The 24,549-nt window shown below is 37.5% G+C and overlaps 2 protein-coding genes across 7 annotated transcripts in view; both read left to right on the top strand.

The window, feature by feature from the left end:
- The first annotated feature begins 690 nt into the window (after nt 1-690).
- LOC121637324 lies at nt 691-4,462 on the top strand. Of its 3 annotated transcripts, none has more exons than XM_041981407.1 (6): nt 691-901; nt 1,067-1,215; nt 1,584-1,660; nt 2,554-2,655; nt 3,924-4,022; nt 4,262-4,462. In XM_041981407.1, exons 1-6 carry the CDS (start codon nt 794-796, stop codon nt 4,426-4,428), a joined length of 702 nt encoding a protein of 233 aa, XP_041837341.1. In that variant the 5' UTR covers nt 691-793; the 3' UTR covers nt 4,429-4,462. The 3 variants fall into 3 exon arrangements, with proteins under 3 accessions (XP_041837341.1, XP_041837339.1, XP_041837340.1); XM_041981405.1 differs by having other exon boundaries at nt 766-901; nt 4,256-4,462; XM_041981406.1 differs by having other exon boundaries at nt 775-901; nt 2,557-2,655; nt 4,256-4,462.
- Nucleotides 4,463-5,475: 1,013 nt separating this feature from the next.
- slc12a5a (solute carrier family 12 member 5a) overlaps nt 5,476-24,549 on the top strand; it is a 171,665-nt gene continuing 152,591 nt past the window's right edge. For 3 of the 4 annotated variants that reach the window (XM_041981370.1, XM_041981369.1, XM_041981367.1), the window contains exon 1: nt 5,477-6,042. In XM_041981370.1, the coding sequence (XP_041837304.1) occupies nt 5,883-6,042 (160 nt within the window). In that variant the 5' untranslated portion in view covers nt 5,477-5,882. Of the gene's footprint in view, nt 6,043-24,549 lie in introns of all 4 variants that reach the window. The other variant, XM_041981368.1, reaches the window with a different exon arrangement.

Genomic DNA, 24,549 nt, shown 5'->3' with positions numbered 1-24,549 from the left:
AGTGGGTGGGCCAAGGATGGGGGGGTGGTGAGGGTGGAGGAGGATGGGAGGAGTGGTAGATGGTTGTACTTCGGTTGTTGTTGTGTTACATCTTGCTGTTGTTGTCTTGGTTAACTCCTGATGATTGTCAGCTTAGTTCACCTGTAAAAGCTGTGAGAAATTCTCTGTTGTGTTTCTGTACAGGTGTATCAGTTGGTTGTCTGGTGTTAAAATGAAAGGTTGTTGCTTCTATCCACTGTATCTATGTTTCTACTTCCTTTTTCCACTTTCCTTTTAATTTCTCTCCATTTCTGTCCTTTTTTTCCTTTCTTCTGACCCCTCAGGTCAGGTCCAGCAAGATTACACAAATTGCATAATAATAACTAAATAAGACAAAACTATATATTTATAGAAATAAAGAAATAAAAAAAAAATGAGATTATCAAGAGGAGCCTTACAGCCATAAAGCTTTTCTTGACAGAGCAAATTTATTTTGCATAACACAGCAGCCAGTCCATCATTCTGTTTGTTACAATGCTGGACAGGACAAGTTAAAAAAAAAAAGAAAAGAAAATGATGCCAAAAGTTGCAAAACCATTTTGAAGTAGTTCAAGGTGACTATTTTTATCAGTGTATCAACAACATTGGTTATATAAGAGTTCATGTAAATATAAAGGCTTACTGGAAATGATGCTGTTTGTGGTTAACATTTAGCTAGTGTGCAGAGGGGTGGGTGAATTGAACAGAAATAATTGGTCAGTAATATAAATATAAGACAAGCATGACAGACAGGAGGAGCACTCACTGAACCAGAATGAAGACTGTGTGCGTTGCTGCTGTTTTGCTGAGTCTCATCTCAGTGTGCCAACCTGCGCCACTGGAGTGTAAGAACCTGACAAAAACTGTAGACCAAGGTTCAGATGTAAGTCTCTTTCCACATTTAAATATAACACTGCAGTTTTCAAAGTGCTTTCCCAGAAAAAAATACTGAAACATTTGAGCAAGATCTTTTCTGAAATGCTTAACTTATTCAAAATATGTACAAACTCACTGAAACAGACAAAATTGCCTTCATTTGTTGTTCCAGGTGCTTGGAAGATGGTACATTATTGGAATGTCCACAACCTACTGCTGGTTACCAGTGTTATTTAATTCTTTATTGGTTCCAAGTTTTCATGTGGACTTCACCCCAACAGAGAGACAGCACTACTATGACGTCAATGTTACACTGAAATCGTAAATTTTTTATTTTTTTCATTTCTAAAAATGAGTCCATTTATTCACATGAATGTCCACATAAAATGTTCACAGAGTACAAAACATTTTTCCAAAATTGTCTTTATCATAACTGATCAACTCTTAATTAATATATGACAGCTTATAATAAATTTGGTCATTCAAGTTGAATACAGTAAAAACAATTTTCTTTGTACTATTTGTGTTTAAACACAATTAAAATGTGTTTAAACCTAGAAAGATTTAGGGTTCTGGTGCATTTTAGAAGCTTTATAATTTTTTGGGAAAATGTGTTCGGACGTCACTTTATGTTTTCAGTTTGCTGATATACTCCTCTTTTTCTTTTTTAATTAATAATTCCCCTACAGGTTTACTTTTTGTGATAGTGAGACCTTCCAATTGTTCTACGCGGTCAACTCCATGTATAACACTGATGGCCAAAAAAGTAAGAATTTTTAAGAATGTGTATGCATTGTTGATCCTGTTCTCTGGGTATTAAATTGTAACACTGCAGAATTTCATTGATACGTAAACTGCTTCTGTGTTGGTGTTATAATTATTCAAAAATGCTTAGATTTGATCCATCTTAACGTTTTATGACTACTGCAGTCCCTTTGGGCACTTTAAAATGATTGGAGGTCACTACAATTACATCTGCAAAGGTGGAGGTTATGTTTATGGCAGCTTTGGTTTGTCTATCTGTCTGTTAGTCTGTTAGCAACATAAATAAAAAGGTTATGGACAGATTTTGATTATATTTTCAGGAAATGTTAAAAATGAAATAAGGAACAAGTGATCACATTTTGGGATGATCAGAACCACCGTCTGGTTCCAGGCATTTTTTTCAAGGATCCTTTGCCAAAGGGAGATAGGGATAATTTTGTCATTAGAGCTTTTAACTCAACAGATGATACCCAGAATAATTGTAAAAAACAATAAATAAATAAATAATAAGGAAAAAATAATTAAAAGATGACACTATGGTATTGCCGCCATTAGAGAAAATGTAAATTCTTCAGTAACATCAAGAATATTAAAGTCATTTGCTTCATCTTGGTGTCTAAGGGTAAGTTCCCAGAGTCAATGATTCTAAATAAGATTGTGGTTTTTCTCAGGGAAGTGACTTTATGGCAGCAGAGGTCTGCACTCTCTGAGTACTTCTAGTTGTTTATGTTTTGCAATATTTTTACAATTTGACAAATATTTCTATTTGCTGATAACCAAGTAATGTAGAATAGTATAAATAATGATATATAATGTTTAACACCTTATGATGACATCTTATAATCATGATGATATGGCCTTATATCATTGGAGCAACTCCTCTAATGTTTCCAACAGATCTCAAGATGGAAGAAAAAGGTGTGCTGCTTCAGAGTGGATGTCCAGACTGCCTTGTTATATCGGAAGAGAACGATACTGAGATCATTGTACTTCTCAGTAAGAACAACATAAGTATAAGAAAATAAGTGGCAAAAAGTGATTTAGGTTGAAAGTGTGTAAATCTTGCCTTATTAACTTTTAACTTTATGTGCTGCTGGTCTTTTAGCATGTAATAATAGAAACAAAATATTGGTTATTGTCAGGGTGTGCAGTAAAACAGCTGGCATAGCCCTAAATAACCTCACTGTTCTGCACAGGGTGAGGTCAATGAGAAAAGCCAGCAATTAGGTTTTAAAATGACTTGTTGTCATGCAATGTGTTTGTTGTTTTATTATACATGTTGTTCTATTAGCTGTAAAACTAATTGCCCACAGGGAATAATAAAGGTTCTTGAGCTTGAGCGTACCTAAAACACCTATGTGAACATAGTTTGCACAATTGTTCACTGTAGGAGTGTTTCAACAAAGAAATGTAGCTGTTACAGGGACTCAGATGTTTTGTTTCAATAATAACATTACACAGTAGATAACACCCTAGATCAATGACTCATATATGACTTAAATATCATTATATTTTCATTATCAGTAAAATTACATGATATATCATTTGATATTGTTATATTATTTTCTATAATGTAATATATAATTTTTAGCTATACTAACCATAACCCTAACCATTTATAAAATTATTATACTAACCAGTGATTGATGTAGTTGTAGTTGTTTCCAGCAATTTATCTCAGCTAAAATCTTGGAGGATTCCAATTTCAGACCTGGATCCTAAGTCAACAGGAAATGGTCCATTCATACAGTTTCAACACTTGTGAACAAGACTAGTCTGTAAGTTGTCTACCTGGGCTAGGGCTTCCCTTGGTTATCCTAGAGAAGTGTGCTGTTCTGTCCACCTTGCAAGCACAATTCTTCATCAAAACATACAGGCAAGAAGAAGCATCCTATTCTGTTGAAGTCCACTCATTAGAATCCCATTCAAAGCCCCGTTATTAGCTTACAAATAAAAGAAACAAATTCAAACTCCTAGACTCACTAAATAATGAGCTGTCCCTCTGATTGGACCTAATGGCCTTTCTTACTCTTTTATTCAGTAATGGGTGCTGCATGTATATCTCAATGTAAGTTTTAGACAGCAGCCACATCCACAGTGGAGGTACGAAGAAGCTACAGTTGGACTCAGCTGTGTCCTCATCTTCATCTTATTATATTTGTTATGAAAGAAAGAAAAGTATAGTTTGCTAGTATTTGTAAATTGTAAATACAGTGCAAATTCAATTAAAAGACTTAATCATGAATGTGTCACTTCTTCAACAGGTCGAAGACCAGTCATTACTGCTGATGAGCTGCAAGAGTTTGAGAAACAGGCAAAATGTCTTGGCTTCTACAAACCCCAGATCTTTGGTTCAGATCACGGTGAGTTTCTAAATCTTATATCATATTGAATCTTCAGCATTTGTCTCATAGAAGTGATCTGAAAAAGTAATATTGCAGAGATAGGCTGTTTTAGTGATTTTTATCATTTTATTTGTTTGCAGTGTTTTAGTAGTACCAGTGTAGATACACATTTACCTCATTTGCCAAGAAACAATGTGATGTTTTCTCTGATTACATTATTTTTAATTTTTTCCTTTTTGCTTCCTGCACAGACTTAGGAAACTGTGGGAATACTGACTTTGAGTCTCCAGACGTAGCACCTGTGGTTGAACAAAGACTGAAAAACATGTTCTCAGAGCTCTTCACTTGCACAACAGATTCAGTTCTTTATTATCCACATGCTGCTTTTAAATGGGTTCAGCAAACATGGGCCAGTTTATGGTGATGAATAAAAGATGATAATATTGTACAAATAATGCTAAATGATGTTATTATGTAATAATAAACGTTTAATAATTTTATTCATGAAAGAGTAACTGATTTTTATCTGACCCTGTTCCCAAAGGACTGAACTAATTAGCAAAAAATAGCATTTAGATATTTTAATTTATATTTTTCACCATTATTATTGTTTTTAATTATCTCAAATCACTTTATTTGTCCCCAAGGGGCAATTTAAAAAATGTGCATGGCGGTACGTTTGATTTCTTCTACACCCTCCCTGTAATGTTTTGAATATTTGATGTAAAACATGAACATGAAATGTGATATACAGATAAACTTGCCTTGCTGTTTTGCCTGAAATATCTTGAGTTTTTACTTTCTGCAATTAAATAAAAGTCAAAGGAAATGCAAGAATCAGCACAATAATTATTTATTTGTTTACTTAGAATCTAGCATACTTTCTCTTACTTTTCTAATATCGGACAAGTCGTAACCAAATCCCTTGAGTAAAAAATAAATCAGTGAACCCTTTCTCTGTTGGCCTGCTGATACAGGCCCCCAAATGTCAGTGTAAGGAAGTTTACTTTAATTAGACCTATAGTAAGCAACTCACACTAGCACAAATATGAAACACTGAGGTCGTAATAATGAAAAGTACGCATAAACAGACTTCTCTTTGATAAGGTAACAAGATCAAGTTATGAAACAAATCCCAGTTTTTAGCTCCTAGAATTTAGGATGGCTTGCACTTTAGTAATCTGAGAAATTTAGCAATCTTCTAAAAGTTCTGCCGTACAAGTCGTTTAAATTGAATTTTGGTACTAGTGCTTCAGATGCAACTTCATTTTCTACCTGTATAACAAGCTGTTGTTTTTTCAGCATTTCATGTATCTTTAACAAGTTTTCCTTCATAGTATTTTTCCAGAAATGAGTCTATTTGTGGCAAATCGCTTAAGGTTTACACCAGATGATCTGCTTTTGATGGTAAAGTGAGTGACAGTTGATCTTTAGCTTGTTCCACCGTTGCCTAGCAACGCCAACTTGGAATCAAAGAGATCCAAAACGCGTTCAGATGTATTAGAAATGGTGATGTACCAAGAAAAACAGTATAGATGTTAATCTTTAACCTTAACACCACAAAACGTCCCGTGTTATAATATAAACGTGTCTACGTTAAAAAGGCGCTACTGAAGGTGTATAATCGGCTTTAGGACCCAGGTGCGCGGCAGGCAGCGGACACCGGTTGATGAGATGGTCCACTCGACATTACACATCTAATATACCGATAAAGAGCGGCTATTTGTTCAGGACAGAGTGGTCAGTGGTAAACTTATTTGACTGTGACAGTGGACCCTCACAAAAGGAAAGGCGTGGGCATTTTTTGTTGTCTTTTTCCGTCCGCGTAACATCGCACCGTGGCAAGAAGACCAGTCGCTAGTCTTACCGGTGACAACCATGAGCCAGAGGTTCACTGTCTCCAAGAGCGACGGCGACCGGCGCCCTTCGGATATCCAGGGAGAGGTGAACCAGCTGTTTGAGGGAGACGAGCCCCCGACCTGCAGTGGCGTGGAGGGGGAGGCTGCAGCTGTTGACGAAGTGGTGGTGGTGCTGAAAGGTAACTGTCACACTCACGCCGGCTTCATTCATCCTAACGCCGTGTGTTAGCTGTAAGCTAGCAGTACTGATGCTTGTCTCCTGCTCGGTGACACTACGTTGTCTGTGAGTGTGACTTGAATTTTTATGAACCTCTGAGGGCATTGTCTGGTCAACGACAAAGGCACATAGAGCAAGGCATACAACTGTGCCTTTTCCTCTGTGTTTTTTGCATATACATCCCTGATTTTTCTTTTTGAAAATGCATGAATTATGTTGATAAACACAAAAGTATGTCTAGTTCAGACTTAAATTTGTATGACTCAGAAAAACAACGCCTGTACCTTTACGACATGCAGACATATTTTTACTGCACTATGTGTAACCAGACGGGGGTTTCCCATCCTCAGCTGTCAAACAGGAGTTCGTATACATATTCCCCTCCAAATTATATCATGTTAATTCTCTGTTTTTTCTTTAATTGAGCAGAGAAACTTTGCTCTCTTTGTTGCAAAGGGGATGTCATTTTATAGTCTTATAGATTTTCTTGGATTCAGATCAAACCAAATATTAATATATGATTGACAATTGTTATGCTTCAGTGGCTGTAACTAGTTTATAAAATGCAAGACAACCCCTGAGTTCTTTACAAAGGACACATTTGGTAAACTGAATAAAAAAATAAAAACTCCTTCAAAATCCCTGAATACTGAACAGCTCTGCTATGGCAATTTTCTCCAGTGCCCCTCTGAGTACTTCCAGCCCTGTCTGCTGGGAATCGCTGCCACAGTCCTATCACCAACTCACCTTACTGAAATAATCAACGTCCTCTCAGTCATTGTGTGGATCGAAAGCAGTAGTGCAGAAGAAATGACTACTGAAATTCCCATTGGTACCATTAAGGAAGCTTTTACCATTACCAATGATTAGCTTGGGGAAAGAGTGCAATCAGTCAGGTCCAGTCAAGCATAAATAAAGATTCCATATTCTTCATACAGATCAATACATTTCATACCATTGTTAACCTTTAAAGGCTACTACATTTTCTAATTTTTCAAAGTAATAGGTGCTCAAGAGTCCTTCTACATGCATTTTCTTGAGCTCTATATTAGCTGCCACTAAGTATTTTGTGTTATAGTATGAGTAATTCAGTCTATTTCAGAATCTAAGAAATCTTTTGACTAACATTACTAAACTTTGAACACTATCAAAATATGCTAATGGTTAAACATTTTGTAACAACAGTCTGGATTCTTGGAAAAACTGACATTGTGAGTTCTTGTTGCAAGGGCCATTTTGCTTTTAAATACTCTCAGAAAAGGAGGGTTTCAATGCAAATGTAGATTTACAGCATTTTAATTAGTAGCATTTTCAGCACACTAACAAGAGAGCATGCTCATAAGATAGACTTAGTACTAAAAACACAGGTACAATGAAGGAATGTGTCTATCTGCCATAATTATTTGCACAGGTGGGACCCTGGAAGGATTTGTTAAGCATGCCAATGCCAGCAGCAAACCAGCTGCTTTATTTTTCCTGGTTTTTTACCTAGGAGTCCAGTCTACTCCTAGACTGCACCACCACTGATAGTAGATAAATAGCTGGCATATTTAGCAACTTCTTACCTCCTGTTCCTTTCTTCCATGGCACTGTGTGCATTTAGAACCCGTTGGGAATTAACTAGTTACATATACAAACGTTTTAGGAAATGAGAATTATTACTCATCCCTAGTAACTAATCATGTATCATTAGACTTTTATTGTTGGTGGTATTTAAAAGGAATCCCAAACAACAACACTTCTTGGCTTAAACATGTAGTTTTTGCCCTGTTCTACGAAATTAATTGCAGGGACAACACAGAGAGACAAACAACCAATCACATTCAGTCCAAGGGAGAATTTAGACTGACCAAATAACCTAACATGCATGTCTTTGGACAGTGGGAGGAAGCCGGAGTACGCGGACAGAACCTAAGCATACACGGGGAGAACATGCAATCTCCACACAGAAAGGCCACTGTTTTAACCCATCTCCAGCCCACGCTTTGTCAAAATAGGTACCTTGTCACAGCTGTGAACATAATCCACCAAAAAACACTTTATCCTTCTTATTTATGAAGATTCTGATATTATGATGTATCACACTTTTAACCACTCAGTCGCTGCATTCTGGTCCACACTCCATACCTGTGAATTGCAATGGGATTTATTAATACTCAAATGTATTAAGTATTGGAAGTACATAAATGTAAATACTTGTACTTGGTTAGCGAAAATGTGGTATCAGTGCATCCCTAATAAAATAAAATAAGAGCTATGCAACCTAAAATTTTACACAGAGCCCATATATCCCCATTTCAGCATCATAAGTTTGACTCAAGACTTTCACCCATTGAATCTGTGCGATGTGAGCTTTCAGTAGAGGTGTCGTTTGTCCGTGTTCGTGCTCTTGGGTGGACACAGGCAGCCATAATTTGTGTTTACATATTTTTCTTTGGACTTTGTGTATCTGATCTTTTAATTGTTTATTGTCTCGTTGTGTTTGGTGGTCATAGAAATTATTTTACTGAGCTGTTAGCTGAGATTCTGGACTTTCTGTGGATACCATACATGTCTATAGTTACAATTACAGACGTGATGTTAGACCGTCAAACCAGATGTTAACCCCTTAACTCCTGGTACCGGAGGGTGCAGGCACAAGAGATTAGGCTAAACAGTCAAGTTAAAGAATTTATATGTAAGAAATCTGGATAATAAACCACTAAAGGTGCATGAAGGGAAGTTATTGTGCATATTGTAAATATTTATTAGACCTCACAATCTAGACGTGCTGATTCTAATCTTGCATTTTATCTGTTTATTTGATGGTTGATATTCATCAGATATTGCTCGCTTTGTGTTTAGAAGGAAGGCAGCTTCACACAGCTTCAAAATTACCTTGCTGACTTTTGACCTTTCAGTTAGTAAATCCTAAAAATTTCATCATTCTTTGTCATAAATATTTGATTTTATCACATTAATATTTAAGGTGAGATTTACAACAAATATTTTAATTGTTACTGTGTAAAGAGAAAACTGCTGCCAAAAGCTTTTTATGTTTAGTGTTTATAAACCCAAAGTTACTGCATTTTCTTTAAAGCAGTACTTTTAAAGGAAAATGGCATTTTGTGCACAACGGTGCTATTAATTGCAAAAATGTCATGCGATTAATCTCGATTAGAAATAGTTGTCCAGCACTAATTGTTATACAACGATTTTGTTTATAATATGTCTAAATGTCCATGCTGAAGCAAAACATTTCTATGATGAGCATTTCTACTACCTCTTATTTATATATCACCACTCTAAATCTGTAGACTTTGTACAACTCTCTGCCTTTTTCAGTTAATATACCCTTGTGCACTATCAGGCTCAAAACTGCTGACAAATTTCAACTACTAATGCAACAGGGCACTTAAGGAGGGGGGAAAAAGCATTAGATTGCCAATGTAGCTTGCGCTGTAGCTACAGAAAGCATGTGAAGGTTCAAAACAATCACGGACATCTCCTGAGCAAGTGAATTAATATAGAAATACCTTCTCAGCATTTCCTCTACTCCATTTCTTCAGTGCATCAATCAGTTCTCTAGACAGAAATTTTCCTTATGTTTATTGGCTTGCTTATGTTTCCCGTTACAGATGAGGAGCTCTTTGTTGAAGGACCTCACTCATATAAGCTTTGTTTTGTGGAGAATATGGCTCTGCGTCATCCTTTTTTTGGTGGTTACCATGGCGATATAATTTTACTAAAGTCACATAAGCGGTCAGGTGAAAACACTTGAAATTACATTAGTGCAATTATGAAATCCATCTTTTTCATGCTTTTCTTTGTGTGGACAGGAGTTGCTGTAAAAGAACGAACAAGCAGTAAGTAATGAGTGTCAGACTTAAAAAACATGGGGGGGAAAAAACTTATTTTGCACTGTAAATGAAACTTAAAGTGCTGCGTCCAATTTATTTATTTTTTTCCGGTAAGCAATATTTTTGCTACATTTGGCATTTTTTCATTAAAATTTACTCAGACTACATGTTGCAAAAAATAGCTGAATCTGTCAGAGTGTTGCTCCATATTCTTACGAGGTTATAATTCCATTGCCTACCAGAGGCCCCTTGGTTTTATTCTTGTTTTAGATGGTGGAAAAGGGCAGTATCTTTATTCCTTCACCTTGGCGTAGACCCATGATCCTGTTTTTATTGATCCAGAAGAAGGTGTGAGCTCAGCCAGTCACTATGGTTGATGATGACTGGCCGCAGTAAGAAGGAAGGTCTTACTCTGGCTGCCAAGCTCTCTCTCTGTCCTTGACCTTGCAGCCATGGAGAGAGACATATCTTTCTTAGATGTGTTGAGCTCAGTGGAAAGGGCTGCTGATGTGTTCTGAGTTATCTGTTTGTTTCCCTGCAGCTGAAACTTGTATGTCAGAACACCCAAACATATTTAGTTAAAACCTTCAAGTACTGGACATTTACAGCTATGCTATTGGCAATTTGATTTTGATCTCATGAATTGATTTCATTTGATCAATTGACCATAAATGGCTTTTTCATTATTGAACATATATCTGTAAAAATATACATATGTAAAAATTTGTTTGCTCAATTAGTATAATTTCCATATTTAATTATTTTCTGAGTCTAAATGTTCTCTATGAAGTAACGACTGAGGACCCCTGAGGCATTATGAGTAGGGTTATAGTTTTCAGGAATCACTTCCTCAGACTTATTGTGTCATCATGTAATAACTAATCAAATAGAGGCAACTCATATAGAGACAATTAAATATCAATAAGAAGGGGCTCATTTCAAAAGCAGTAGGTAATTAATTTACTCTAAAAAACAAGACCAAATACTATATCATGTGACGTTAAACCATATCTGAAGAATTATTCCAAGGATACTTTTAACAGTTACACACTCTTACATTTGGCTGTAGCACTTATCTAGCAGTGGCTGCCAACAATTGCTCCTCCATGATAATGGAGTGTTGGCTGTCCAGACAGAGGATGGTTTCTGTGTTTATTCACTCAGGCATTTCTGCCCCTGTGCTGTAATAAATGCCATGTAAATAACAGACGTGTCATTTGATATAGAGAGGGCATCTGATGGTGAGAGCACTGATATTTGGACACAAACGCCTTTTGTGACTGACTGCTGTTCGCAGATTAGTATAGTTGGGAGATTGTATTAGTCACCCCTGGTGAAAAATGATAATGTAGCCATCTGATTAGGATTTTATATAATATTCATGAATCCCCTGAAATCTTAGACAGTTCATTTGTCATTAAAAGAGCTGTGCAAAAAATAAAATCTGTGATAAATTTATTAGATGGAAAAACTCATCCTAAAGCCTCTTTTGAATGTTCTCTGCTGTTCATCTTGGAGGAACTGAATGTGATGGTATTTATTAGTGCTGGGTAGGGCTGCAACTAATGACTATTCTCATGGTCATTGAGTCATCAACTATTAAAATGACTGGTAGACTAATCGGATTATGTATCTCATAATTATTAACACTAGAAGTCCCAGAGAGGGGTCAATTGACCTTTCTACCTTTACAACCCAGAGATGGGTCGATTGACCAGTAGGATTTTAGCTAAAATCCTGTCTTAAGCTGTGAACAGCTTCTTTTGTTTGTAGACGAGTCAATTACTGGCACACCCCAGGAGGGCGCATACTTAGGGGAGACACTGTAGACTCTTGAAACTGGACTGTCAACTTTTGCCCAAAGCTTGGCTTGAGACACTGCTTGGTCCCCTGAGTATGAGATTGGAGTAGACCTCAAACAGATTCAGAAAGGTTTTCCTGCATTCTAGTATATTTCAAATAATTAAAAATATATTTGATATGATATATGATATATACCTCCTCGACACATTTGTGTGCTTTTAGAAGAAAAAAAAAAAGATAATCATTGTGGGCCTTCAATAAAAAAGCAAACAATTTAGAATGATATGACAAAATGATGAATTCATATTTTTTTAAAAAATCACTTTAAAAGGTCCAGCTCTCCTCTTTTCATACAAATGAAAAAATACAAATTTTTCAGAATTTTTTACCAATTTTTCAAACTTTCTAACCCAATGTTCATGTACCTTATGTCCAAAAAGCCCAAGCAATGAACAATTTTGAATATTTAAAATGAACATTTTTTGATTGTGGTGGTACAGGCAGGGTCTGTGAGTAAAATATCCAGAAGCATTAGTGTCTAAGTCAAGAGGGCATAAATGTCAACATGACAAAGATATAAAAGAACAACTGTGAATTTTTTCCAATGCTTTTTATTTTTGTCATAAAAAAAACAACAAAACAGTTAAAATAATGCAAGTAATGAAACAATTTCACAAATATTTACACAAGGCTACAGTGGCATGCCCTTGTGTGAATGGCTTTTCTGCTCTTTCAGCAGTCCGTCTGTGCTAAGTCCAAACATGCTTGGCACTTCCATGGTATCTCCATCCTGCATTTGCCACATGTGTATTTGTAGCAGTCAACACATCTTACAGTTGCGCAATTGTTCTTGCATCGATGGTTGACCTGACATTTTGCCCTTTTCCCAGGGCTTGGTGTGGGAGGTTGCTGCTGAAGCAGTTGCTCCTTATGTGCCTTCTTCTGACTCACATGAGAGTTGGCCAACTCTTTCGCGAGCTCAACCAGGAAGTCCACTCTTCTCTCCTGCACTCCGGTGCATTCCTTATGAAGAACATGAGCGTTCAGTGCCGCCATGTCGATCATGTTGTAGAACACGGCGACTGGCCATCTCCGTGTTCCTGCACGCACGCTGTACTCCCGCACCATCTGGTCCATCACATCCACACCACACTTTGTGGTGTTGTATTGTGTGACAGTGTTTGGCTTCCTTTTGGTGGTATTCTCAGTCTCAACCACATTGTGCATGCTGCTGAGAAGATAGACAGTCTTTTTCCGTTTCGGCGCATATACTGTGAGTGTTGCACCAGTGGTGGAAAACACTCGAGTGGTGAATTTAGTGTGGTCCTTCAGTCTAGTTGACTGAGGAATTTCCCGGCGAATCTTGTTGACTGTGCCAAGGATGGTGGTTTTCCGGCTAAGCAGTCGTTGCGCAAGGGACAGCGATGTAAAAAAATTGTCTGTTGTTACAGTTCTGCCCTTATCCATGAACGGCTCCATCAGCCTCATCACTACACTCTCAGAGAGTCTCTCTCCACTGGGACGACTGGGGTCCTTGCCAAGATATGGCAGGATATTGCAAATGTACTTTGATTTCAAGTCACAAGCCAGCCAAAACTTAATGCCAAATTTGTCCGGTTTTGTTGCAATGTACTGCAGAAAACTGCAGCGAGTCTTTGTCGGGAAAAGCTGTTCATCAATAGTGATGTGTCGACCAGGGTTATAAGATCTGATGCAGTTATTGACAAAAGATTCCCACAGATTAGAAATTGCAGCAAACTTATTTGTCTCCACTCGCTCACTGCGTGTGAACATGTTATCAAAGCGTAGGTGTTGCATGATGTTTTGGAAGCGCTTTCGGGCCATAGTAGCAATGATTCGTGGGTTTCCCAGCTCTGCTGACCAATTGTCACGTTGTGATGGAACTTTCTTCACCCCCCGCAAGATAATAATTGCAATAAATGCCATTAGTTCTGGGAGGTTCATGAACCAATCTGCCTGCTCCTTTTGCCGTGCATGCTGAATGGTCCATTCTTGAATGCTACGAAGCATTTCAAGTGTTATAAAACAGAAGAAGCTTTGAAGACGAGTCCGGATACTTCTTCTGGCCTTAGCAGTTGGCTCTCCATCTGTGCCGTATGGTTCTATTGGGGTGAAATTGAGACATGTCCCCAGCTGTTCTTCATGCCACACTGTGCCATCTTTAGCCATCTCTGTCCTCTCACTTCCCAACCGAGCCCTCTTTTCTGGCAGTGGAGCAGTCTCATCATCTGCAAGGTAAACAATTTCACAATTTCAGAGGACGAAAATAGGATGTTTTGGAAATAAGATTAAAAAAATCCTTTATTTGTACCAAAATGGAGAAATTCCAGTGTTGCAACTCACAGTACAGGACAAAGCAGAAAGAAAGAAATTTGTCATACCAAAAAGTTCAATAATAGTTTCAAATCTTACCTGAAGACTGCTCAGAGTCAGAGTCCGAATCCAGCTGAATTTGTATCTCTTCTCCATCTGAGTCACAAGGGTTTGTATCGCTGAGGATCAGGTCCAATGCCTGCTGAGTTGTAAGCCGCCTCTGCATTTTGCTTCCTTCTATTTGTTCGAGGTGAAGCTAGCTACTATTTATCCCCCTCAGCCCACCATCCCCCACTGCCACAGAATTTACCAGACGTTTCAAGGTAACAAGGAGGGGCTGGATGCAATGGGTGCATTCCTCAGGTAATGGCTGCATTTACAAATGAAGAGATGCTAATTTTTGCCAGCAGAGTCGTCAGTTTGGACTAAAGGTCTTTCGACCCTTCTCTGGGACTTTAGGGAGACATCAAAATTCCTGGGACTTCTAGTGTTAAATGGCTCTTACTTCATTTTCAGCCTTTAGGTGTTATCTTGCAAGTTGTTATGTAAGTCATACGTGCCTCCTCTTTAAATGTTCGAGCATTGCAGACGTACTTTTGTGGTACTCAAGGTCCGCTTTACAAATATCACAAATATTTATTTTATTTATTAAATAATGTGAAGTTGTCCCAGACTTTCAACATCTGCTGATGTTTTGTTCTCTGGTCCGCCGCCATATTTGTCCCCTGGCAGACTTTATTGAGCATGTGCCCTTTTCAGCAGACATAGGAAAGAAGACGATGTCTCACTGTGTAGGTTTTTTTTTTTTTTTTTTTTTACATGTATTGTTAAAAGTCGACAGTTAAATTTGTTGTCGACTATTGTCAGCAACGTCGACTAATTGTTGCAGCCCTAGTGCTGGGCAACAATTAAAATTTTTGATCCCGTTTAATCACATTGTTACGCACAAAATGGCCTTTTCCTCTAAAAGAAGGCCTACTGCTATATGAAGAAAGTACAGTAAATTTTGGTTTACAAACACTAAATCAAGGGTCTGCAACCTGTGGCTTTGGAGCTGCAAGTGTCTCTCTGGATCTTCCGCAATGGCTTTAAGTAAGTTTTTAAATATAGCTATAATTACAAATGCAGATTTTTAGCAATTTTTCAGTTTTTTTCATGAAGTAATTGCATTGATTTTTCACAACATAATGACACTAAAATGACTATTACTATTTTTATTAGGGGCCAACTGATTTGGATTTTTTGAGGCTGATACCGATTCCGATATTTGGCAGAAAAAAATTCTGATTACCGATTTATATGCCGATTTAAAAAAAAAAAAAAAAAAAAAAAAAAAAAAAAAAATATATATATATATATATATATATATATATATATATATATATATATATATATATATATATATAATGAATGAATCGACTTAATTTTTGGTTTATTGATGCTAACACCACCACTTTAAAACAGAAGAATTTCCCAAAACATGCAACAAAGCATTAAATTACTGGGAAATTAAAACATATAATCTTAAAAAAAGTCTATCTATAAATAATTAAATACATCTTGTTTCGTACTTCTTGTTGATGCAAATTAGAAGTAGGTTAAAGTACAGGTATAAAAATATATATAAGGTGTATGCCATAATAACCAACATGAGTGAAGTTGACCAAACATTGATTTTGCAGCCTTCTGATGCCCTTTAATGTTAAATGACATTTTCTTTACTCCAATATTTTCTTTGCCATGAAATATATCATGGCATATATCATATGTGAGCCAAAATAAAAACCAGATATGCTTTTCTCAAGTGTCAAAAAGATGTCATCTTTGATAGAGTTGTATTTTAAATATAATGGTCACAAATGGTCTGGCACTAATTGTAACACAAAGTGAGTTGCTGTTACAGCCTGTGTCACGTTAGTATTTTCTGACAAAGTAAGACTAAGGGAGACATGACATCATGACAGTGGCTGATGTCAGACTGTAATAATAATAAGTTTTTGGTGCTGCAGTGAATAAAACCTCCTCCCCTCTGCATTCACATCTCTCCTCCTAAAATATGCCTCAACCTACAGTTGACGGAGTGATGGATGGTCGTTCTGTACTCTCAGATGTTTTGTCCCCTTATGTTATTTCTGCAGTTGCTGGTTACTTAGCTAATGCTATGCTAGGTTGGGATAAAAAACAGTGATCATTCTGCACGACTCCGAAAATTAACAGCATTTACTGTTTTATGAGAAAGTAACAATAAGTCGCTGTATAATCGGCAAAACAACGGCCAATATTGGCCATTTTTAAAAAGGGCTAATATTGGCAGATTTAATCGGCCTGCCGATTAATCGGTTGGGCCCTAATTTTCATCTATTTTTCTTGTCATTAGGTTGGAAAGCATAGGCTTTTTTATTTAACATAATTTTTCACAAATATCCATGTCCCATAAAAAAAAAAAGTCTGTACTACAAAAGTTTTGTGTTTTTCGTTATTTTGAAATCTAAAAAATTGAAATAAAAATATGGTTCTTAAAAAATTATCTCAGATTTCCGATAGTAGATTTTTAAAAAATGATAAGTTGCCTTTTTTCAAAAGGTCTCATAACATTTGCGGCTCTAAACAAGTTTTATTTAGCTGGGCTGAGGGAACAATGGCTCTTTGGATTGTAAAGGCTGCAGACCCCTGCACTAAACAAATAAACATATTTAGCAGAATTTTTCTCTTTAAACAGCAAAAGTTAAAATATATCTTAATATATGTAAAATCACATATTTATGAGAAAGAAGGATGAAATGTTCAGGATTTACTAACTAAAAGGTAAAAAGTCAGCAGGATGAATTTAAAGCTGTGAAGCTGCTTCCTTCTAAACACAGAAGGAACATTATCTGATAAATATCAACCATCAGGTGAACAAACAGAAAGCAGGATTAGAATCTCACAGCTTCTAAATAGTGTGGTCAGATAAATGTTCACACTATGCACAAAAACTTACATCCATGCACCTTTAGTGGTTCATTATCCAGATTTCTTGGTTATAAATTCTCTACCTTTGCATTCTTAGCTTGACTGTTTAGCTTAACCTCTTGTGCCTGCACTCTCCTCTAAGGGGTTAACTTTCGGTTTTACAGGTGTAACATCAGGTCTGCAACATGTGTGGAATCCACACATGTTCATGACGTCCAGAATCTGAGCTAAGACAACAAACAATTAAAAGACCAGGTACACAAAGTCCCAAAAAATATGTAAACACAAATTATAGCTCCTAGTGTCCACCCAACGGCATGAACACAGACAAACAACATCGCTACTGAAAGCACACATCTCACAGATTCCAAAACTGCAAGTTTAATCTCACAATGACCAAGATTTACTGAAGCAAAAGAAGGTCCAATTTATGCTTCAGTTTGTAAAACCTAGTCATAAAATGTCTTACCAAAACTTAAATTCACCAGGATAAAACCGCATTTAGTTAAAAAAAAAAAAAAAAAAAAAGTTTCTCAATGTCTTTTTATCCAAAATTACAATTTTCTGCCAATTTCCATGGGTTTTGATGCACAAAGAGAAATGTAGGTGGTGGGACTCGATTAAAAAAATAATCTAATTTATTAATCTCGATTAAATGCATTATAATAAAATATATAATATAATTTGCCCAAAAAGCAACATTTTTTTATTTAAATAGATTTTAGTGGATTTTAGTGAATGAAATAATACAGACATTGTATTTACTGTAAACCTAAGCTCTAGTAATGTCTGGAAAAATGCATTTAATTGCATTTCAATTCAAAACAATAGAAAAACTAAATATCCCTGGCTTAAATTGAATAGACCTTAAGTTAAACTGCCATTTTAAATACTTTACCTAACAGCTCTGGCTGTTCTCTAATTAAGGGTCTTCAACATGTTATAGTATTTTTAACTTTTAATGTTTTCCTCTACACTCTCCATTAATATCTGACAGTAAGCCAGGGTGGGATCAGCCTGCAGCATGTTCGAGTCTGGTCATAGAGCAAAGGTGAACATCTCCTGCTTCGACTGCAGTTGGGAGCTGAGTGCAGTGAGCCCCAAGCCTCTTGTGTGTTCTTTTGAACAGGGGAGGGACCTGTGGCAGCACCGTGGCTCATTGAGAAGAGTAAACCGTATGTCAGTTTCCAAAAGTCTGCAATAACAGCAGAAAAAAGTCAATAGATTTGTTGCTAGTTGAAATAGAGTAGTTTGTGGAGTCTGAAAACTCACTAAATATAGCACAGAAGTCACTAAGCTTGTAGCTGTGTCTCAATTTAGGTTCTAGGCACTTCAAAGTGAAGATTCGTTGGCTATGTACGTCATAGGGGTGTGCCAAGCACTGTCCCTTTTGGAAGGAGCCTCTGATTCCACCCTACAAACCTGCACTCCATTTGGCCTATAGTAAAGGCTGCTGGTGATGCATCCTGCACAGCCTCTTTTCTCCTAGAATTTATTGCGCACAAGGCAGCGGCAAATTAGCAACAAAGCTCTAAAAGGTACTTTTTAAATTTTATTTATTTTTTTTTTACCTCGCTTTAGTAGAAAAGTGACAAAATCAAGTACATTAAAAGTGTTTGTTAAACGGGGGCATTAAAATTCTGTAATATTTGATATTTGTAAATTTTTAAAAGGGTTAATGAAGTGTTTACCGACTGGAAAATAGAAGAGCCTCAGGTAGATTTTTTTTCTTTTTCTTTCTTTTTTTTCTTACATTGTTACTCGGTCAGTGTTAACGTTCACTAAAGTGTCTTATGATATGCAAACAGTAATTTCAGAGATTTAAGGGATTCAACGTCCTATGTTGCTGCTATGGGAAATATTGATCGGCTAGGTAGGTCGTCCCTTTTCACCAACAGTAAGTGTGAGACTAACATAGGACTCTCTGTAGCCTACATAGTCTGCACACTTTGAAGATCAGAGGTCACTAACAAGTGACTGAGTAACTGGTGCAACTTTTACAGTCTTTACGGCAGTGGTCAGGAAACATGCGGTCCAATTGGATGTGAGGTAAGCCACCCCATGTGGTGCACTCAGCCAATCAGTGTATGAGGCTCCCGCCCAGCGGCAAACTGCCAGCTATCAAACAAAGAAGGGATAAAGATGACTGTGCCGGAGAAAGGCAGCAGAGTTGCTAAATCTGCCTGTTATCAGCGACTTTGAGCTGGTTTTTCTGTTAAGTCTCTTGCAAATATCGTCAGTTGCTGGTTTTTGGGCTTGTATTTTTTTTTTTTATTGTAGTTGCTTATTTGGGCATGTCCTGCTCCTGTTATGAAGCCCCCTGATTCTCTCACAGCTGTCTGGATATTATGTTAGAAGAGTCTATATTATAAGAGGTGTGGTCTAGGTCACAATTTCTGATAGCCATCAGAATGTGCGCCTGCTTTATAATGAACTCAGACTAAAATACAAGTTTTCAAGACTTCACTAATCTTCAAAGACATGCATGCAGACACAGAGTCTAATGGGTCACAGATTTTGGTGTAACACCAGCATGCCCCTACCCACATGCACATTCAACTTCACTTGACAGAGCAACATTGACATTGCCCGCAAATAAATAGATGTGTAAAATATATATAATAAAGAGTAGAAAAGAGAGTGTATTGGAGGGCCCATGCAGCCCCTCAAAAAACCTTGTAATCCTTGAGGCACAAATCAGTTTCACTGTCATAACAACATGGGGAGGAGAAAGTTAGCCGAGCTCAGACACCTTCACCAGTTTAGTCGGTGTACCAGAAACCATGCACTGACAAATGTCACACATTGTTCAATTGTCCTAATGTTTTTGTAATTAATTTATCATACTTAACGTGTTAAAGTCCTCATATATATATATATATATATATATATATTAGGGATGTGAATCTAACAACAACTCAAGATTCAATTCGATTCCGATTTTTGGGGTGACGATTCGATTCAGAATCGATTCTCGATTTGAACCGATTTTTGATTCATAACATTACAAAGGGTGCCAAATAATTATATTACTAGACAGCTGGTTTTGTTTAAGAAATTGCAACTTTACAAGCTTAATCAAGTGATTCTTAAATGTAATCACACAAAGGCAATCTGTTAACAGAAGCTATTTATTTTTCAAGATTCTGTGGTTGCAAAGTTTACCTTTGAGTACTCAACCAGTAACTTCAACAAATAAAAAAATGACTGTCACATAAACATTAGCACCCGCTTCTTCTGTTGTAAATACTTGAGAACACCTCAAATTTAAGTTTAAATGTTACATTTAAAGTACTCACTTATTAGCAGATTCAAATAGAAACATAAAGTAAATCTCAATATGAGACTACAAATGTAAACATAGCACTAATTTTGGAAACAAAAATAAAACATTTGAGTGCATCTCAGATGTGTGTCTAAAACATTTGAGTTCTCATTTGACAACAGTTTCAAAATTAAATATCTGTGTTCAGCTGAAATTTCTGCCAATAACATATTTGAGCTCCCACTCTTTAACTTTTAACATAAATATCTATGCGTATCTCAACTTTTTAGTAGAACATTCTAGTTGTTTTAGTCTGGAGTTCCTGCTTAATTATAGTGTCAAAAGTATAACATTTTAATAACTTCTCCATTTTCATCAACTCTGATCAGAACATGTTACAACTTCTGCCTAATTTAACTCTTATGAGACCATGGCAATGGTCACGCTAAAACTCCTGTTTAGGACATGTTTTACACTGTAACACTATAGTGATTAACAGAATGTTCACTAGATATGAGGGATTACGGTCCAAAATTAGGAATGTCCAAGTTTTTTTGAAGAAAGACTAGTTGGTCAACATGGTGTGGGGTTAGATTGCTCCTTTGTGCAGTCACTATATCCCCTGCAGTAGAGAATACTCTCTCTGCTGCAACACTAGTGCCAGGTATGCATAAGTAGCGTTTGGCCAAATTAGCCAGGAGAGGGAAAGATGCCTCATGTAAACTCCACCAATGAAGGGGGTCCTCTGAGAGAGACAGTGGGGGGGCCTCCAGATATTTCTTCAGCTCCTCTTCAGCTTTGGTGCTGGCAGATTTGGGGACAACTTTCACCTCAGTAAATGTTCTTCCAAGTAAGTTAACAAGTGCTGATGCTCTTTTAGGGGCAGGAGAACTTTCTTCCTCCATAATCTCTGTATTTTCAGCCCCAACCTCAGCCTCAGCTTGCACCACCTCTTTCTGCAGAAAAGCCAAAACAAAAGACTCATTAAATTTCCTGTTACAAGTCCTTCAACATCAGATACAATTTATATACATATGCCTGTAAATTGTTAAATATTTAAAGACGTAGTCATTAATCTAAATTATTAAAATGTACACATGTATTTGCTCTACACATTTTAAAAAATATAATATAAATAAAATTACTTCAAGAGCTGCAGCCTCCGCAATCACTTTGGCATGGACGTCCAGTTGCTCCTCTTTGGTGAGGAAAGGAAGGGCTTTGAACCTAGGATCCAGCATGGAGGCAGTCAGAAGAATGTTCTTCATCTACACACTTGTGTATCTCTTTGAGAGATCTTCATGAATGGTCATTTTTATTTCCTGCACAAGTGGTGCGTCATCCTCAGCAAAGTCTGGTGTGGTGTCATGAAGCAGCTGAGCATGTAATGGAGCAATGACTGATAGTGTGGGCATAGAGTCCTCTGACATGATTTTTGTTGCATCCCTTAATGGTTTCAGTGCTTTGGCCATTTCCTCAGCATTGGAGATATCCGTTTCACTGAGTGTGCAGATGTCACCTGAACTTCCACCTTTTCTCATCTGAGGAGAGAGGAGAGCAGCACAGATTGCAGGCTGCTGCTCTAAAAACCTTTCAACCATCTCAAAAGCGCTGTTCCATCTTGTTCCTACGTCGGTTTTTAGCTTGTGTGCTGGTAACTGCAGAAGTTTCTGTTTCTCCTGCAGTGCGTGGCTTGCGATGGGGCTTCGGTGGAAAAACCCAGTAATTCGCCTTGTTCTCCCAAGGAGTCGTGACACAGGGTTAAGCTTCAATGCCTGCTGACCAGCCAGGTTTAATGTGTGTGCAAAACACGTGATATGCGTCAAGTTATCAAGCTGCACCGCAGCCAGCATATTTGCAGCATTATCTGTAACTATAACCATATCCGCGATTGTTAGGTTCCATTCATTTGCCACCGTGTGGAACATCAAATTCATGTTTGTGGCTGTGTGGCTTTCGTGCATCACCAGTGTTTGTAAAACACGCGACTCGATCTGCCAGGTGTCGGTGATGTAGTGAGCCGTGAATGTGACAAAGGAGTGGGTTGCTCTGGAAGTCCATGCATCACAGGTAAGCGCTACTCTCTGGGCTTTGGCCAAGGCTGCCTCTACTTTTACTTTTGTTTCTTCGTAAAGTTGTGGTATTGCTTTCTCTGTAAAAAACTGCCGTGATGACATACTTTGGCTCGATCGTATGTACCATGAATCTAAACCCTTCATTCTCCACAACGCTGTAGGGCCGAAGATCTTTTGAGATGAAACATGCAATAGATTTACTTATCCGCTTTGCTCGTTCAGAGTTGGTTGGGAGTTTAGTGAAGTGATGGAGTGTGCGTTGGTCAGGAGTTGGTCGTGCCTGCTGCTCCGTTTCTTTTAGCTCCGGGTGATGGCGTAAGATGTGGGCTCGGGGATTTGAAGTGTTCCCGAAATACTTGACTTTCATTTTGCAGATTTTGCACACCGCATATGTCATGTCAAGCTCCTTCTTAGCCGGAAAAGTGTAAAATCCGAAGTGCACCCAAACATTTGCCTTCAGCGAAGACGGTGCTGGCTGTATTTCTTTTTCCTCATCCATGTCAAAGCTAGGCTAAAGACTAGTTCTGGAGGACCCGCCACTCGCCGAAACAATTCACGACGGAGGCCGTGTCTGGACAATCGGTACGCGCTGAAAGTAAGGTTGGAAAAAACGCGTTTTTAAACATCGATTCTTGAAAATTAGGATCGATTCAGAATGTTAATAAATAAGAATTGCGATTCAGACGTGAATCGATTTTTTCCAGCACCCCTAATATATATATATTATATATATTTGTGTGTGTGTGTGTGTGTTTAAAAAGAAAATGCAAACCTGGTTGCTTTTTTAAAGTTGTATGCTGTTTAGCACACAATTTGTGGTTCAAAGTCAAGTAAAACTATTTTTTAATAAAGTTATATAGTTTGCATGGGAATACACAAAATGCTTTTTTTTCTTTCAAGCTTTATTAAAATGATCCTCAATAATTTCTTTAACACAAGTCCAGGAACAGCAAAGAGGTCTGTGTTTCTGTTGACCTGTAAAACGTTTTCAGACCATCATTTACATTACTTTATCTCTATACTAATTTGTCCTCCTTCAGCTTCAATGCCATTAGATGACAGAATTTTTCTCTGTCAGAGGAGCCATCGATTATTAATCTAGCAAGCCATTAACTATTATGCATTGGTGACATCAGTCAACCTGTTATTACTTTTACTGTCAGAGCAGAAACCATCAATGCTCTGTAGATCAATAAACTTGTGCATCATTAGATATGCATGTCCTGTTCCCATCTAATTTAAAAAAAATGCAGGTTGAATTGAACAGTCTTCCTCTGGTGTGCTTTGTGGTAGAGAGTGCAGTGACAATGACCAGACGGCAGAGGGCAGACAGTTAACTATTTGAATGATGGATTCCCAGATTGCTGGTTATTTACACACACACACGTATAAAAATATGTGTGTGTGTGTGTGTGTGTACACATATATGGAGTCATGTTCAGCTGAAATTGGGTTTTATATCTTGATTTTTAAATTAAATCCAAACTTGAAGGATGAAGATAAGAAATTAATTGCTCTGCAGTAACTTAAACATGCATTTTTCTATTCAGACAACAGGGGGCAGTTGTGTTTTACTCTAAATTAAGACTGCCCACGTGTGTGTGCACGCTGCTTAGTCCAAATCATGCGCTAGAAAACCTGATATGAGAGTGGGATTAGGAACCCGATAAATTACACAACAATCTGTGTCATGTGTACGACTGAAGGTGCTTGTTAAAGACATGGCAAATCAGGGGAAAGCGTCAGTGTGCTTTTATGTGTTTGAGGATAAGAGAAGAAGCAGGAAAATAAAGAGACAGAGAATATGAGAAAGAGATGAGGGGTAAAGCTTCCTTAGCCCAGAAATCCTTGTGCTGTTATGTAACTTTGCCTTCAAACAGGGGGAGATATATATGTGTGTATTTGTGTGTGTGTGTGTGTGTGTGGTGGGGTATAATTGATAGAAAGTGACAAAATCCTCCTCACATGCAGACAGGCTGCAGGGCAGACCTTAGTGACACTAGCACAGGAAGGACAGTGGTAGGAATGAAAATATTATCAGAAGGAGGGTAGAGCATCCTCTTCTACCACTTCACTGTGACAGCAGCACATCTATCACAGATCTGTATATCTACTATCTTGGAGTCTTTTTTCAAGACACAAGCAGATCTGCAGTCTTTACACTATTCATGCCATGCCTGCACATTGAGTCACAACCATTT

This window comes from Melanotaenia boesemani, chromosome 3 (assembly GCF_017639745.1).
Source record: "Melanotaenia boesemani isolate fMelBoe1 chromosome 3, fMelBoe1.pri, whole genome shotgun sequence".
Lineage (NCBI taxonomy): Eukaryota > Metazoa > Chordata > Actinopteri > Atheriniformes > Melanotaeniidae > Melanotaenia > Melanotaenia boesemani.
This window is presented reverse-complemented; position numbering and strand designations above follow the sequence as displayed.